General features: G+C 41.7%; 2 protein-coding genes across 5 annotated transcripts in view; one reads left to right on the forward strand and one right to left on the reverse strand.

The window, feature by feature from the left end:
- Window positions 1-2,567, reverse strand: part of SCAPER (S-phase cyclin A associated protein in the ER) — a 133,820-nt gene extending 131,253 nt beyond the window's left edge. The window contains exons 1-2 of one of the 3 annotated variants that reach the window (XM_014251020.2): window positions 2,502-2,567; window positions 612-687 (exon numbers count right to left, since the gene is read on the reverse strand). In XM_014251020.2, coding sequence (XP_014106495.2) covers window positions 612-687; window positions 2,502-2,557 — 132 coding nt within the window. In that variant the 5' untranslated portion in view covers window positions 2,558-2,567. Of the gene's footprint in view, window positions 1-611; window positions 688-2,071; window positions 2,133-2,314; window positions 2,481-2,501 lie in introns of those variants that run through there. The other 2 variants (XM_088063278.1, XM_088063279.1) reach the window with 2 other exon arrangements.
- A 4,293-nt stretch (window positions 2,568-6,860) lies between these two features.
- On the forward strand, window positions 6,861-17,857 carry RCN2 (reticulocalbin 2). 2 transcript variants are annotated; one of them, XM_005521392.3, is made up of 7 exons: window positions 6,861-7,000; window positions 7,128-7,233; window positions 9,973-10,169; window positions 12,607-12,720; window positions 13,437-13,533; window positions 15,228-15,370; window positions 17,085-17,857. In XM_005521392.3, the coding sequence occupies exons 1-7, from the start codon at window positions 6,899-6,901 to the stop codon at window positions 17,235-17,237; spliced, it is 912 nt and encodes a 303-aa protein (XP_005521449.1). In that variant the 5' UTR covers window positions 6,861-6,898; the 3' UTR covers window positions 17,238-17,857. The 2 variants fall into 2 exon arrangements, with proteins under 2 accessions (XP_005521449.1, XP_005521450.1); XM_005521393.3 differs by having other exon boundaries at window positions 12,619-12,720.
- The last annotated feature ends 327 nt before the right edge of the window (window positions 17,858-18,184 follow it).

Below are 18,184 nucleotides of genomic sequence, written 5' to 3' on the forward strand. Positions count from 1 at the left end.
CCTCCTCTGGATACAATCAGCCCTTAGGCCAAAGGAGGAAGCAGAAACTGCTGAGCCTGAAATAGCAAATGTTTGTTATTTAGTCTGTACTGCTTCTTCTCACGGCTGTAAATACTAAGGGACCTTTTATGAGGATTCTTTTTTTAAGGATGTTCATAGATATAAATACACTGATGTAAACAAACTGACCAGTTTTATCCACGACCTTTCCAAAGAAAATTAATTCAGCTCTAATCTCAGTTCCTTCTAAGAACACCACACCGTTAAATGCAACCAAACATTAAGATCTTACACTACAGCACAGGTTGGATTAAAGCAGCTTAAATCAGAAGTCAGCTGAAAAGAATGAATGCAAAAAAACCCATATACTAACACAACTAGAAATTATGCAAAACAGAAGAAATGCTCAAATTTATTCTACCATAAAATTCCTTTTTGAAGGTTCCTCTCTACAGTGTTAATGAATAACATTTATTAAGCTCCTACAATCAATACCTCCATAGAAGGTACAATGAACTCATTTATGAATTAATCCCAACATGAAAAATTAGTTTTTCCTGCTGTTGAAAAAATGCTCCATCATATAGTGTCATAGTTACCAAATGTCTTACCATCATGTTACAGCCTTCCTCTGCATCAACAGGCTCACTTATTACATTTTTGGATGACCCCATTGAGTTTTCATACCTGTGTAAAAAAAAAAGTCATTAATTATTTTACATTAAACCACTTCTAGAACTACTTTTAGCTTGCTGGCAGCATTTAGGTCATGGGCATCAGATGTACACAATGAGGCTGTCAGCAGATACTTTTATTTGTAAAGTGGTTGCATTGCTCCTTACTAAAAACCTTAGCCAAAAGTCCAAGAAGAAAACAAAATGAGACTGATGCTACAGAAAAAGGTAATTTTGCATGTGGTTAGGCAGTAAACAGTACAAAGACCATCAGAAATTTCAAACAAATCATTGCATGGACTGCTCTAAAACAGTGACACAAATAGAATAATCTTTCTTATAACAGAGAACTGGGCAAGTTGGTTATCAGTTCAGAAAGAAAAATTAATTAGAGATGCACTAAAAATCAGCATCAGCTAATTACTGATGAAGCAAACTACAACTGAAACTTCTGTCCTTATTTAACTATAAAACGTGAAGGCTCCTGTACAAGTCAGCTGTGACAAAGTGAATACTTTATGCAGCTGTGACACAGAACCATTGCCCTAAATGAAGAAAGTACACAGGAGTAAATATTTATATGTTTGTCAAGAATTTCCAGAACAGTGTTAACTATTCAGAAATAAATCCTTGGCTTCAAGGCTGATAAATTTTAAACAGCTTTTGATTCATGTGCAAACAGTCTAATCTTACTTGAAGTCTGAATAATTGGATGCTAAATGGAAATTAAAGACACTTCTAAATTATCTGAAATTAGGTAAAAAAACCAAGATTTAACCTTTAGTCAGATACAAAGTCAGATATTGTTGGCCTTTACCACGAATGACACTGCTTTAAGAAGGCTGTTCACCTGTTCTCACATTACATAAATAGCTGAATTTTCTAAAAGGATACAGCCCAGCCTGTGTCAACAAGCCCACAGACGTCTGTATGCCTTAAGACAACCTACTAAACCCATACAAACCAAAATGTTCTGCAGCTGGACAAAGGAAGTTGAGTTTTGAAAACAAAGATTTTACTTCTGCATCGCTTCAGCCATCAGAACAAACCTGCCCACTGACTGAGTCTTCCAACACTGAAGCATCTTAGAAAATATCTTTTGCACACCAAACTTATTTGATCGTAATCGGGTGATATTAAAAGCTCATTAAACTGACATATATATTTCAGGTGAAAACATGAAGGATACTAGGAACATTCCTCGTAGTGCAGTTCATTTGGGAAAAATGCAGAAATAAGAGTCTGTATTTAAGAGAACTACATAGATAAGACAGACCCTAAGTACACTGCAAGACCTACTGTGCCGTCAGCCGTGATTTTGTCTCTGACAGCAAAGGAAGACAACGGGTTTATGCTAGGAATGACATTAGTAGTTTCTATGATGCAAACAGTCATACATCATGTGGCATTTTATACGAGTTCATAGTGAATTTCCTCAGCGCGGGTGCCTCTCCCCTCACACAACTCCCACTCTGGATGGGTGGGCCTGTACAGCCTAAAGGACCAGCGGGGTCACAAGTACCAGGATCCCCCTCAGCCTGAGTCCGAGTCTCGCCACAGGCAGTGGAGGAACGACGGGAAGGGCTGGCTCAGAAGGACAGCCCGTTTCCCCCTCACGGCACGGCCTGACCCACACCCACCGCTCCCGGTCGCCTGTAGCAACCAGGCTGTCCCTGCCCCGTCTCGCCGGGCCGTGTGGCGGAGCCGCCCGCCGGGAAAGCGCCCGGGGCTGTGGGGCTGAGGAGGGGCGAGGCCGGCCCGCCGCCATCTTCCCCGCGCCTCCCGCGCGCTGCCCGCTCTCGCCGGGCCCGCGCGCCGGCCACTCACGCTCTCCGCCGCGCCGCGCCGTCCCGCCCGCGCGCGTCCCGCCGCGCTGACGTCATCGCACCCCGCCGGCACCGCCCCCCCCCCGCCGCGCCTCCCCCGCCCCCCCGGCCCGCGCATGCCCGGCGCCCGCCGGGGGGGCGGTGCCCTCACCTCGCCCCACCTGCCCCACACCTCCCATCCGGCCCGCGCCGGGGCTGAGGAGGTGCCCTCACCTCGCCCCACCTGCCCCACACCTCCCATCCGGCCCGCGCCGGGGCAGGCGGTGCCCTCACCTCGCCCGCGCCTCGCCCCACCCTGAGGGCGCCGCTGAGGCGGTTCCCGCGGCCCCTCGGGCAGCGCGAGATCGGGGTTCCCCACAGCCTCTGAGGAAACGCTGGGGTGCGGTCACAGAATCAACTTGGTTGGAAGAGGCCTCTGAGATCATCGAGTCCCAGCTATGACCGAACACCACCTTGTCACCTAGACCATGGTACCAAGTGCCATGTCTAGTCTTTCCTTAAACACCTCCAGGGACAGTGACTCCACCACGTCCCTGGGTAGTGTGTTCCAATGTTTAATCACTGTTTCTGTGAAGAAATTCCTCCAGATGTCCAACGTAAATCTCCCCTGGTGTGGTCTCTCATCCTGTCATCATTGTCTAGGAGAAGAGACCAACCCTAACCTCCTGTCGGTAAGTTGTGGAGAGTGAGATGGTCCCCCTTGAGCCTCCTTTCCTCCAGGCTGAGCCCCAGCAGCTCCTGATGCTCCAGAGCTTTCTCCAGCTCCGTTCCCTCCTCTGGACATGCTCCAGCCCCTCCATGTCTTCCTTGTTGTGAGGGGCCCAAAACTGATTTACAGGATTTGAGGTGTGACATCAGCAGTTAGTTACAGCACAGACAGATGGTCACTCCAGCTGCAACACTGTTGCTGGTACAGCCGAGGTGCCATCAGCATTCTTGCCCACCTGGGCTCATGTTCAGCTGCTGTCAGCCTGACATGGCTCCCTGTGCCACTGTGATACTGAGGTCATGGCAGTCAGCCCTCAGCATCCAGCCCTTCCCCGCTACTGGGAGCTGGGGAAAAGGGAACGGTAAATAACTCTGTGCAATACACAGGGTGTAGGTATAATATAGGCACCTAATCCTGGGGTGTAACACTGAGGTGTGATTTGGGCTACTGCGTCCAGTTTGTGCACTGTACCTGGGGATGTGTGCGGCTTGTGAAGAGGCCAGCCTTCCTCATGGGGTCTGAGGCCTGGGAAATGTGATTTGTGAGGAATCAAAGGACAAGTGGAATCTAGTAAGCCAAAAGAAGATAAAAAGGGATGTAGGAGGAGTGTTCAAGCATGTAAAAGCGTGATGTGAAGAGAATAATCCATTTCCCTCAGTGTAACAGGAATAGCGAGAAGAAAGAGGCCTAAATGATAACCTGGACAGCTCAGGTTGTCATCTCTAAAACATTAAAAGTCCTGCAAGGATGGGAATAGATGGCTTGGGAGATCATACATGCTTCAGTCGGATCTGCAGCAGCAACAACATCTCTCAGAAATGATACATCACTCGCCTGCGGTTCAGAGCAGAGAGCTGAGCCATGAAGGTCCCATCCAAATCCCTCACGCTGCCATCCTTTGATAATGCACTTATTATTTATCAGTCAGAGTTCCCACAGCTGCCTTCTCTGTGTGGCTGAGCTGAGTGCCCTGATACTGTTGCATCAAATCCTGCTGTTCTGGTTTGATGCCACATCAGACACAGCATTAGAAGAATCTCCTTTTATAACCTATTTTTTCAGATATTAATAACTGCACTAAATGCAAAGAGCTAGAAAAACAGGTCAGTAACTTCTGTAGAGTATAAAATACTTTCTGCAAAGTCTTATGAAACAATTAGAACACTCAAGAACACATTCGGGTACTATTAAAGAAAATTACTGTCACTTTGAAATCCAAACACAGGGTATTTAAATGTGATGATCTTTATAAATAAATTGCTGCTCAGTTTTTTCCCTTACTTAAGTCTATGGGCCAAAATCAACAACTTTTATATTGGAAAAAGGAAGGATAATCTTTGCAGGTAGGTCTTCACTAAACCATCTTATATGCAGCTTAAAATGTTGACATGTGCTAACGATAGAATTAGGGGAACATGTCAAAATGGAAGTTTATATAAATAAAGGTACTGTCAATCAATTTATTTTGACATGCATTAGAATAAAACAAATGAAGGCTTATTCAAGTCGGGCAGTGCTTCATAAAACTGAAATGTAGAAATGTCAAAAACTTACAGTGAACACCAGATGGATAACTTCACTTGTTAGAAATAACTGTTCAGGAACTGATGTTTGTGGTGCTGGACCACTGCTCTCATGCTGACAGTCCAACAGATCTGATTTACACTTGCAGATCTCTCAGAGAAGTTGTGTCGAACATGACCTTCTCATATTTATTTTTTTGTGACCAAAAGAATGGCTCCAAACAGATTTTTAACAGACTACATGTGAATTGGTTTGAGGGAAAGGCAGGTTTTCCAGAAAAGTAAGGAAGCTCACCACATAAAAAAGTTTTTATAATGCAAGACTTGTATTCTGATTTAAAAATAGCTTCACTGATACTCCCTTTTAACTTACAATAGTTACTCCCTTTTACCTAGAAATACAATACAATACGATACTCCCTTTTAACTTACATAGCATTTGCTATGCACATGGTTAAAATAATGGAGGCAGCATAAAAGCCTCTCTTTTTCCCCCCCTGCATTCACACCAGAATGATCTTGAATTTTATTATACAACTGGTTTAACTGTGTGCTGGGAAGGGTCTGGATTGTATTTTGACATGGGGAAGAACATGATGTCCTCTGCTTTCCCTCTTGCTGAGACCCAGATTTTTTTCCTAATGCATAGGATAAAATGAATTTTGTAATAATGAATGTGGTCTTGCAAGTTGTGTAGGCACTGAAATGTCTAATCTGATACACTTGTCAACCCTTGAGATATGCAGCAAAGAGGTTTTTTGCAGTGTTAGTAATGCATCAGACAAAGAAAACAAAGCATCTTGAGTGCTACTTCAGAAACGAATCAAATCTTATTTCTGTTTTGATTGCTCATAGGATTTCCTTTGTCTACACATGCCACAAGCAGTAGGACTTAATTCACATTTTGTATATGTGATTTATTAAATACTGATGGGAAATTTGACATTTAAACTAATAAAAGATATTAGACTTAACTCACTATTAGATTTTTTAATCGAAAGACATTTCTTATATAGGCAGGAAATTGCAATAACACATTTACTGATTTATTGCAATATTTTATTCTTGTTTCTTCAAAATGGACTGTCGTATCTCTTCACAGTTGATAGAATTGGAGGTGAACCGAGAGCAGTCCATCGCTGTCACCACGGAAGGGACTGGACAGTGCAGCAACTTCTGTTACCTGGGGGTTCTGTTTAAACATTGTGGAAACACAGGTAGGTTAATCTCACTTCTTTCTGGTTAAAAGAGGAATGTTGAAAATACCCTTGTATTGAAAGGAGAAATAACAAATCTAATGATGGTCACGCATAAATCTCAACCCAGTAACAATGATTAATTTAACCACAGTGGGGTCAGGATCAGAGCAATCCCAATTTCATATGACAGCTGTTAGGAATTATATTCCTGGGGAGGCCCCTGCTCATTTACTCGATGTATTTTCAGTTTGTCTGAGCGGCTCAATGAGGTTAAATTTATTTTACAGCTTTCTATTATCTGTGTTGAACAGTTATTAAAACTTGTATTGATCCACCTTATTAATAACTCTTACAAAACCTCGCTTCCCTTTCCCTTTGACTCAGAAGCATTACTTGTGAGTTGCACCCTTAAGCAAGACTAATGCTCGTTCCCTTTTTGGTATAAACCTTTGGCATACCTTATTTCCTGATCATCTTCCCCTTGCAGTGTTTGTTGATGCTTGTCTGAAATTCTGGTAATCACAGAATATGCTGAGGGGACCCATCAGGATCATCCAGCCCAACTCTTTGTCCTGTGTAGGGCATCTCGATGGGTCCTCCTACCATGTCCAAAGGCTCCTCGAACTCAAGACTGTGGCAAGCCACTTTAGTCTGCCGGGCCTCACTGATGTTTAAAAGTTGGATAATTGTCAATATATCCTGACGATATTTGGTGCCTTCCGCTGGTAGACCAGAAAGGCCTAGGTGAGAGAGGCCCTTTCCCGAATCTGGACTGCTGCGCGTAAGCGACAAGACCGCCCGACCCTCCGCCGCGGGCCCGACCCTCCGCCGCGGGCCCGACCCTCCGCCGCGGGCCCGACCCTCCGCCGCGGGCCCGACCCTCCGCCGCGGGCCCGACCCTCCGCCGCCGCCCGCCCCCGGCCCTCTCCCCGCCCCTCGCCGCGGGTCGCTCTAGGCGGGCGGCGCGATGCGGCCGCTGCTGCTGGCGCTGGGCCTGGCGCTGGCGCTGGAAGCGGCGAGCGGGCAGCACCGCGCCGAGTACGACCGGGAGGCGCTGCTCGGCGGGCAGGTGGGCCGGGGGCGGGCGGGGCCGGCCGCCGCTCCGGCGGGGCCGCGGGGCGGGCGCGCCACCCGGGGCGGGCCCGGGCAGGCGGCCGGGCCCGGCCCGCTGACGGGGGCGCGTTGCTGTGCCGCAGGAGGAGGCGGAGGAGTACGCGCGGCTCAGCCCGGAGGAGCAGCAGCGGCGGCTGAGGAACATCGTGAAGAAGATCGACGCGGACGCGGACGGGCTGCTTAGCGAGGGTAACGGCGGGGGCCGGGAGGGCCGGGCTGCTCCGGGCGGAAAATGCGCTCTACCCATGACACAGCCCGTGGCTCTTGTGCTGGGGAGAATCCCCGTGGAAAACATCACGATCCCTTCCACTGTGAGTTAGAAACACTGACAGGCTCATAGAGAGGCTATCTCAGTGTCTGAGGTTTCTGTTTGACTCGAGAAGAGACCACTGAGAGGGGACCTCACTGATGTGCATAAATACCTTAAAGGAAGGGTGTCAAGAGGATGGAGCCAGGATCTGCTCGGTGGTGCCTTGGACAAGAGGCAGTGAACAGAAACTCATGCTCACGAAATTCCACCTAAATATGAAGAACTTCTTTCCTGTGCAGAGATTGCACATTGGCACAGATTGCCCAGAGAGGTTGTGGAGTCTCCCTCACTGGAGATACTCAAGAAGCTTCCGGACACAATCCTGTGCTATGTGCTCTGGGACGACCCTGCTTCAGCAGGGAGGTTGGACCAGATGACCCACCGTGGTTGCTTCCGACCTGACCCATTCTGTGATGGAAGGAGTGTAGCCAGCAAGAATTAGTGTAGGTCAGAGCAGTATCAAGTTGATACTTGCACTTGTCCTTTGCACTTTTATGTGCTCCTTGCATGTCTGAAGCTACTTGGAATCAAGAGGGTTTCTGTGTTTGTAATGCTGTTAAATGCAAATCAGAGAGCAGGTTTAAGTTGGAAAGAAAGTACTGCAGCCACACTACTACATAGGTGTGCTTCACTACCTGGTGACACCTAGTGACATTGAAGGATCATATCTCATCATAATACAGTATAAAATGGCTCTTCCCAGACAAGTTTTTCTCAATCAGACTTAGGAACTCCATGGTAAACTCAGGCCTTCTCTCTCAGTACATCATTATGATAATGTTAATTTAATTTTAAAACTTGTTATGAAATTTTTTTTTTGTTCTGCTGTGATTTCGAAAAAAGTCTCTTGTGTGCACACACAAAGCAAGCAAAATCCTTGGTAAATTGCCAGAACAGTAATACTTCATTAAAAGTATACTAAACATCAGGAAGCTTTCTAGGTGAGAGAACAAAATTAAATTTTAAAGACATGATCATTTGAATGCCCTTCACTTTATGCCTTTCACACTGAATTTAGTCAACTGCACCCTGATTTCAGTGTTCCTGCATGGACTGTGTAGAGGTGACATAGTCTGTAGCTTCAGCAGGATGGCTAATCCCTGTCATATACCACAGGCAGCTCAAAACATGAAGGCTTTAAGGGAAAAAGTCTATATAAAGTATAGGAATTCCACCCATACTCTTTCCTCATGTTGTTTATATTGCATCTGTTTCTCAGTCTAATGAAAACTTGCCTTCCTTTCAGTTCCCAAAGGTAAAACTCACACTGGAATGTGGTTCTACACTAAGAAACTTCTGGTACTGAAGCTTTTTGAGCTCAGTTATTCCTGTGTACTGCAAAACTCTTGAGAACATTTTCCTTATTAGTGGTGCCTCCATTTGGAGGCTGACAGTGAAAGAAGATGAAATATATTGCTGCTTTTCTGATGCTGGAGTATTAAGTATTCATGGCACTGGACATTAAGTGTTGTCATATGGCCGTGCCTCACACCTTAAATGCTGGGAAATAAACCATTAATTAACGGTGCCCATCTTTAAGAAATCATGTTGCAGTTTCTTGTAAGGCAGTGCTGGTTTGTGCACAAGCCTTGCTGGCACACACACCTCTGCATGTTCAGTCAATTCACAGAATCTGATAGCAAGCTGGTCCCTTTGCTAAGATAAATTCAGTATTCAATATGTATTTTAAAAATCCTTTGCTGCTTTTGAAGGGTATTTAAATAAACCTAATAAAGTTGTATTAACACCTCTGTCCAGGATAAGATGCTTTAGTATTTAAAAAATGCTGTAAGATTTTTCTATGTCAAAGTAGTGATTTCTGTAGGACTTTTTATTAGTCATCATGACTCTTCAGAGCAAGATTTCACTTGAGTTGATTAAGATGTATAATTTTTGCTATGTGGAGGAAGATGTTTTTCTCTTCCAGGCACCTGAAATAGCTGAGAGATACTGGGAGAGTATGTTCTTCCAAACTTCTCTAAATGAAGTAACTTCAATGTATTTCTGCCAGTTCATTGGTATATGAAGTTTTATTTCTTTTAGCTACATTTCTATAAAAACAAGCAGCTAAAAAACCTTTTCAAACTATGTGAGGCTTGTTTTCAGCCCCAAGTAAAGGGAAAAGAGCTCTACATAAATAGTTAATATTTTATTTTGGGTAGTTAAGGCAGTGGTGCTAAATTAAGTTTTATATCAGTTTGTGGATTTTTCAAAAGAAATCCCAGAGTAATGGGAAGAGCGTTTTTTGGGGTACCAAATTGCTTTTAAAGTTGTCTGTCTAAAGCATACTCAGCATCATTTTCATAAAGGTCTGGAGAAAAAAGAAATGATGCTATAGTGTTGATTTCCTTCAGATTTGAAAGGACAAGGCCACATAACCATTAACAGATCCCCTGAAGTCTGTAGCTGTGATCTATTCCCTCATTCAGTTACCTTGGAAAAAGGCACAGCATGGAGCAAACAGATTGGTTTGCTTTAAGTAACCTCTTGCTTATATGCTTTCATCTGAATTGCAAAGTGTATTCCAGACAGAATAGATCTGTGGGATCTTCACAATTTTTATGCTGCAGATGATTCTGATTTTCTTTATTTTATTATATTTTTAATGTTTTTCACAGATGAGCTGAGCTCCTGGATACAGCAGTCTTTTAAGCATTACGTTACACAAGAAGCAAAGCAACACTTCAGTGACTATGACAAAGACGGTGATGGATTGGTGTCTTGGAAGGAGTATAACTTGCAAATGTATGATCGTGTAATTGATTTTGATGAGGACACTGTCCTGGAGGATCAAGAGGAAGAATCATTTCGCCAGGTAAAATGTTTCAGCAGCAGCTCCAGTGAGCTGTTGGCCAAAGGTAGCAATATTTGTTTATTGTGACAGAACAAGATGGGTAGAGAAAGCAGAGGAGCTGGCATATGTTTAACACTTTGTGCTAGCTGAGTTAGGGGAGTAATTAAAGGAAAGTAGTGGAATATTAAACCTGCTACTGACAAAATAAGGACACAATGAAATGGTACCTCCTGAGTGTATTTTGCTGGCTGAGTGGAACATAAGTCTATTGAGAGTCTTAGAGCAGAGCATGGTCTCCAGCCACCATCTTAAACCCAGGCTGCAATCCACTGGGTGAAGTCTGCAGCCCAGCAGGGTCCTGCCCTCAGCAGGGGCCAGCACCACTAGGGCTGGAGCAGAAGGAAGTTCTTTAACCCCTTGGTTGCACTGTTCCAGCCATTCTTTCAGTTACTGCTCAAGCACTCAGTGTGGGCTGTCAGTAGTGCCTACTGTAACATTGCCTGTCCATTAGAGACCCACAGAGAAAGCCATAGCATTTCAAACAGTTAAAAGCAATGAAAATGCAACTCCCACAGCTAAAAATGGATGTTTAAATACAGAAGTTGTGTGTGAGTCATGTCATGAAAGCAGATGCTTAAGTGGGGAAAGAGGCAAGAGAGGCAGGGAGAAAAGGATCCCCAAGAACCACCTCATAGCAAAACTTGTTTCCTTTCAAGTTCCACATTTATAAATATGTGTAAATATTTCCCAGGAAGAGAATAAGTGTGTTTTTAGACTGTTCTGGCCAGAGGTTTATTTTTTCTGTGAGGATTGCTTTGTCTGCTTCTAGTAAAGTAGTAGTTGATAATATGTTAGCAGAAATGAAACTAATATAGTGAACAGAGGATTTTACACATTGAAGAAACAAACTGTAAAGCTTGAAATGTCACATAACTGAATAATTACATAGCTTTTAAATACCACAAGACTTCCAGAGGAACTTCCTGTCAAAATATTGATACCATGTTTGACACATTGCCATCAGAGATGCATAAAGAGCTATAGATATATAAGCTGGGGTAGAACTGCTTGCTTATGTTATGACTTGACTGCTTGCTGGATTTTCCTGCCTGCTGACTTCTCCAACGTGGATTGTAAATGAGCAGCATTGTACAGGCATCACAGATCAGCCACCTTCAGCATTTTCCTTACGTTTGCAAATTACTAGTCCTGCTCTGATCAAGATGGAAGAGTAAAACACAGTTTAGAATTGACATCAGGTAACCACAGGAATTTACCAGAAGGTGGCGTCCTTGTTCATCACTTCCCAAAAAGCCCTGGAAAACTTACATTCTCCCTCAATGATTCAAGCTTACATTGCAGTATAGTACTTACTGTAATCCTTCTGGATTGCCTTCCTAGTTAAACTCCTAGCTAAGGTCAGCTTTTCTTTGAGAGGGCATTTAACTATTTTGCAGAATAGTTAAGATCTTACACTTTATTTGTTAAATGCTATGCTCTGTGTTCATCAGATTAGCCTGATTTTGATAGAAATGTCAATAGGTAAGATATAAACCAGAAGTGCAATTTCAAATGGTTATTTGTAAAGTGTTTATGATCTCTGATTTGCTGGCTACTCCCGTATCCAGATCACTCACACTGATAGCACAGCTCACCTAAGGATGGGATTCCAAGATTTTTATAGTTCACACCATGTGTAGTTTGAGCAGACTGTGGTTGTAATGGTATGGGTCTGTATTTTGTCTAAAGAGATTGTACAAAATGAAACAAGAAAAAAATAGGAAATCTTTTCACATCTGGAAGACAGAAATACGAAGTGCAAGACATTCAGAATAAGAACTTGCCTGCTTACATCAGACACTCTTTCTTAATGGCATGCTAAAAAAACAGGCTAGAGAAGTGACTTCTGTTTAAAATGATCATGTGCAATGGACAGCAGTCCTGTAGTAAAGGAATCTGGCCTTAAAATGGCTTCAGAGAAGACATTTTACATACATGATCTTTCAAGATCTTCTCTAAACTGCAGACAGCCCTTGACATAAGATGTAGATCCAGAAGATTAAGTGTCTTTAAAATGTAAATTTTGGAATTTGCAATGGCTGCCATTAATTATAATCATTGTACTCCACTTTGTTATTTTGGGAATTGGTGACTTTGAGAAAAGGATGCATATATCAAAATAAGAATTCTTGGTCTTTTCATTATCTGTCTTTAGTGTGTTTTAAATAGCTCCTTAAATTGAAAAAAACGGGGTTTTTTTGTGATTCTTCGAATAAGACCATCTCAATTAAAAGTGTTGTTCTTATTGCTCTCAATGAGCTGTTTTTAGTGAAAATTTAACATCAGTATAATATGAGTAGGTAATGTGAAACAATTAATATTCTAGTGAGCTTAAGCCAGCTACTGTTATGTTGTTTTTCCTTTCCAGTAAGGACTCTAACTAAATCTATTTTCTAAGCTTCATTTAAAGGAGAAAAAACGTTTTGAGAAAGCTAATAGAGATGATGTTCCTGCTCTAAATGTGGATGAATATATTGCATTTGAACATCCTGAAGAAGTGGAGTACATGACGGTAAGATTTAGGGGAGCGTCTTTATCAGCCTGAGTGTGTAGGTCTTTTCAATGTATGTCCTCAGCCCCAGTACCACAGGAAGTGGAGCAGTTATAGATATGGCTTGGACAGCCCAAATTAAAAACCAGGTAATGTCTTGTGGATCCAGTGCTGGAGGTCAGGAGGTGGAGCAGAAGTTCAGTGCTTTTCTTTGAAATCTGTGGCAAGAACCAGGATAAGTATCCCCAGCTTTGGGGACTGGACTGACTTAGCCACCTCTCAGCTCTGTTAGGCTGCAAATCCATCAGTGAGATTTTAGCTTTTGGTTTTGGCTCTCTGGTGGACAACCAGAGACCAACCAGTCTTGTAACAATTCAATTAAGTTGCAAAAATGCAAATTAGTGAATCTAGCAGATGAGAAAAGTAAAATGAGATGATTGAGCTTGGTACATATTCATGTTTCTCAGCTGCTTTGCAGTTTTGAGTTGTGTTGAAGGATTCCAGCTCTATGGACACTTTTCAGATTTGGTTTTCATGAAACCTGACATTCTAAACTCTTAAGGACAGATCTGTTTTATTGCATAGGAAGCAATTACTGCACTAGTCTGCATAAAACAAAAAAAGATTGGAAATGAGGGAGCCTTTCATTTAAGGAATATGTCATTGCTCTAAAATGATTCAGTGCTGTTTCTCTTGATCATGAGTTGCTAATTTCACTCTTTGTATGTATACAAAAGGATTTTGTCATTCAGGAGGCTTTAGAAGAACATGATAAAGATGGTGATGGATTTGTTAGCCTGGAAGAATTCCTTGGTGATTACAGAAGAGACCCAAGTAAGAAAAAAAGGGAAGGGGCATGAAAGAGGGATCTAACAAAAGCTTTTGGAATGGGGAGAATTGGATTCACCTTTATTTCCAGCTTTTCACACTTACACCTACAGATTCCAAGTAAGATTTTCTGTCTGGGCATTTTCTGACTGTTTTCTGGAACTGGGCGTAGTAGACTCCTTGCTCCAGTCAGCCCCATGTGTATTTGGTGGTTGTTTGTGTGTAGCCCATTCCACAGTTTCCTTGCAAGTTGCTTCTTGTTTTCTGAAAGACTGAAGCAAATTCCTGACCACCAAGGATGCAGCTGAAACAAGGTGCAGCCGTATTTGCCAGCTGAACACATCTGCAGATCCAGCTAGCAGGAATGTGAGGGTAAACTGCCCTGGCCTTGATCAGCCTGAGCAGGCAGCTGCCAGCCTTCCTTTGGAAGGACTGAGCTGAGTGTGTTGTGAGAAGGAATGGAGGGAAAGTGTGAGGAGTCATTTCACTATTCCAGGTATCAGAAATCTGATTGCTGCCTTCACTCTTTGGTTTGTTTGGGGTTTTTTTTTCCAATCTTGCCCTTCCTTAAACTTGATCTCTTCCTTCTTTAACAAGAAGGACACTTACCTGATGCTTATGCTTATCAATATTTCTTAATGAATATTTTACACACTGTATTTGAATTGCTTAAAGTTAGGGCAAATAATTCTTCCCATTCTAAAAAGCCCACAAAAAAACTTCAGTTTTGTGGAAAGTCTGCTTGGCCCAAAGAATTGTTAATTCTGAATGGCATCCTAGCTGGGGGGAATTGTGTAAGCCACATGAGAATATGGAGAACCAGGGGAGTAATCTGTTTTTCTACATTCTAATCAGCCACCTGGCATTTCATGTTTTATAACCATCTTTGATAGAGCCACTAAAAACATCAAATCTCTGATGCAGCTACAGGGTTCTGTATCTTTTTCCAGATCTAACATGAAAGAAAGCTTTTCCAAGCCAGTCTATAAAAAGTTGTTGGAAAGGAGTGAAATTGTTGCAGTAATAGAGAGGATAACAGCTTTGTAATTTCAACTTGTTAGCAAGACTTGAGAATCAGTTGTACAAACTACTTCAGCTTTTCTCTCCTGCAGATAGTGTTCCTGCAGCACTCTTTAAAATGACTAATTGGCTGCATGGGGACTCTGATTTCATAATTAGCTCATGGTTTGGGGCAACAGTGTATGGTGAGTTGTGACATAAAGGGAAAATCTTGCAAAACTAAATCTTAGGAAGGAGAGACTTGACTTCTTCTTTAATAATAGAATTATAATTATTTTTGAACTGTTACTTACCTGCTTGTGATACCTGCTACTTTTGACTTTCATAAGGCTTAGAAAGCCAGTTCATGCTTGTCTGCAGTGTTTACAATTTTGATGAATTACTTCTCAATTCCTTGAAGAGTTAAGGACAAGTCTAAGATTGCTGTAGGCTGCAGGATGCAATGCCTGTACATTAGTATAAAACAAGTATAAAGCAAGTATAAAACAAGTGTGCAAATAAATACTGACAGTATATGAAATTGCTTTCCACACTTTCCTCTGCCCATTAAGGTTTGTTTTTATTTAGTGACATTCTAAGTTATGTTTTATGAGAATAAGTTAATTTGCTTAGGAGAAAAGATGAAAATCTCTGCTTCCAAGTGAAGAGTGGCTTTAAATTTGGTAATTGTGTCTTACTAGCTGCAAGGGAAGATCCAGAATGGATACTGGTTGAGAAGGACCGGTTTGTGAATGACTATGACAAGGATCACGATGGAAAACTCAGCCCTCAAGAGCTGCTGTCTTGGATAGTACCCAACAATCAGGGTATTGCACAAGAGGAGGTTTGTGGTTTGACTGCTGGTTCGGTTTTAATTACTGCAGGAGAATTTTGAAGGATCACACCAAAATGAGAGAAACATTCAGATTTATCATGTCTTAGTTACTGAAAAATATTGTCAGTAGATCTTTGCATATATTTTTAACTTCTTTTCATTTTGACATGGAATGCAGATTCTTTAACTGCATTAGGCAAATGTGAAGTTCCTATTAATTGTGTAAATGTTTGTAAATTAACAAAGTACTTTTGTACATGTTTAAATAGCTTATCTGCTTTGACTCAAGGGTACGGAATTTTAATAAGTAATTTTTTAGTTGTAGGTAAACCTAATGAGATGCACTACCAAAAGAAGCTACATAATTTTGAAATAAGAAATTGATTGTAATTCTACTAACTGGATAAATCATCATAATCTGTAGAACTAAAAACTTGTTTTAAGTACAAGGAAATGGAAGTACTCTGTGATTCAAGATGGTATAAAGCAAACTTTGATGGTGCTAATTAAAATGGTTTAATCAGGGGTAGAACAGCATAATAGCTTTTAAGTGGATTCTCATTTTAGCTTATTTTTTTGTGGCAGTTTCCAGTCCCTGACTACACTGGAGAGGATTTCTGCCTTTCTTCTAGTAACTTCTCTCCATGTCTTTGTTTTACCCTGGAGGATTTTGGTGTTCAGAATGGCAGGAACACCAGGTTTTCCCATGGCCTGCTGTTCCTGGGGAAAAGAGGCACCTCCCTCTGTCAGACACACAGCCCATGTGCTCCTCCCTGAGCTGCCACATGTGCCCCGCTGGACTTTGGGGACAGGAGCAGCCCCATGGTGGCAGCAGCAGCCCTGCCATGTGGGACCTTGTTGGATGCTGAGCTGTTCTGGGAGCATTTCTGTAAATGGGTATCTATGAGCCTTTGCATGGCCTTTCCTGGCTGTGGTCAGTTCTTAGTTGACAGCAATAGCACTGTGTTGGCTTCCTTGTTTTGGGTTTTTTTTAGCTCTTCTTAGCTATCTTTCAAATTTTGGCTTACAGCGAGGCCATGCTGTAGTAATAGCTCAATCCTACAACTAATAAATTGTTTTATTTGCTTCTCTAATGTGCTATTTTTTTTTCCTTTAGGTAGTATAAAGGCTTAGGAAAGTCACCTGTCATAAAGAGAAGGTAGCATTGATTTCAGTCATAAACTGCTGTTTGAAGTTAGAGTATCACACTTCCATTTTGGCATTTCAGAATGACTTGAGAAACCTGGTAGCTAAATAACATAAAAATAGAAAAAATACTATCTATTCCATTTTCAGGAATTGACATGTGTTAGCCAAAATGTTTGTCATATTAATCTTTCAGCTTTTGCCATGCAGAGTGCTTTTAAAATCCCCTTGGCTGACGTTAGTCCCTGTTATTTTTGGCTCAGTTACATTGAGCCAAACCAATCAGGAAAAGTAGGAACAGAAGGATTCTCTAAATCACTGTATTTGTAGATGTTCAGCAAATGAAAACAAAGTCCATGTAGTACCAGGGCTCTATTTCTCAGAAAGAGGTCCAGTAGAGCTTCTGCCCAGCCTGTTAGCTTTGAACTATGAAATACTGGTGAATGAGCTACAACTAAAATATTCTGCAATCGGTTCTTCATTTTACTGCTAAACTGCCTTCTTTTTACAATATATAAATAATCAAAAATCAGAATTGTTGTAACTTGGTACATATGGTGGTCTGTTTCTTTTACAGGCTCTGCACCTCATCGAAGAGATGGATTTGAATGATGATAAAAAACTTTCTGAAGCAGAAATTCTTAAGAACCAGGATTTGTTTCTTAACAGTGAAGCTACAGATTATGGTAGGCAGCTTCATGATGAACGTTTTTACCATGAAGAACTTTAGATTATTTATTTTGTAATCTCTTTTCTTCCCTTTCTTTCATTTGGAGCTTTTGTTAAAAGCACTCATCAGCTGCATTGCAAGTTTTATGCTGTAATTACAGTACACTAATGTTTGTGTAAATAATTTGCATTCAAAATTTAATTGCCCTCCTGCAAACTTCCTGGGCCTCTTCTAGTCTTCAAAATTAATCTGAAATATAATACTTGCTATCAAAATTCTGTGGTGTTGGGAAATAAATTACTTCAGGGTAGTACTGTATTGTGAAGAGTTGTTCTACTGTACTTGAAGAAAATGGAGAATCTAGATGGTTCTGAAAGAATGCAAAATACAGTAACTGAGACTACTATTTTTCTAATCAATTAAATTGGGGCAGAGTGTGGGGAAAGTGGGGGGATGTTTAGAGTTAGTATTAACTGTGTGTTGTTTAATACCTTTGGAGAAATACTTAGATAAATGCCTCAGTTGTTTAAGAGGTTTCTACTTGATTTTGAATGGTTTCTATTTTTACATCTATAGACAATTATTTTTAATGTACAGTTGTAGAGCATTAGCAATACAGTTGTATTTTACTGTATCGAGACCCTCTTCATTTGTTGGATTAAAATTTAAAATGTTCTATCTTTCTGTGTCTTGTATGTTTATTTCTTACCTTGGGTCACCCATAGCAGCTCCTAGAGACATGAGCAATGTGCATAATGTCCAGTGACAACATTTTTGGCTCTATCAACCAGAGATGTGTCATCTTATCTGGCTGCTAAAGAACATTCAAAAAAAAGCAATGAGTGCATTTAGCATTTTCTGGACAAGTTTGCAAAAGCAATTGTGTTCAGTCTTTCATTTGTGGTATATGGAAAGCTAAAGCATCAAGGCATTACATAAATAATATTTGTAGTAATAACCTCTAAAAGTTAACCTCAGCTGAAAGCTCCACAAGTGAGTGCTGTCCC

Source organism: Pseudopodoces humilis, chromosome 16 (assembly GCF_049639895.1).
Source record: "Pseudopodoces humilis isolate 2021_Gansu_Grassland_sample_001 chromosome 16, ASM4963989v1, whole genome shotgun sequence".
NCBI classification, from domain to species: Eukaryota; Metazoa; Chordata; class Aves; order Passeriformes; family Paridae; genus Pseudopodoces; species Pseudopodoces humilis.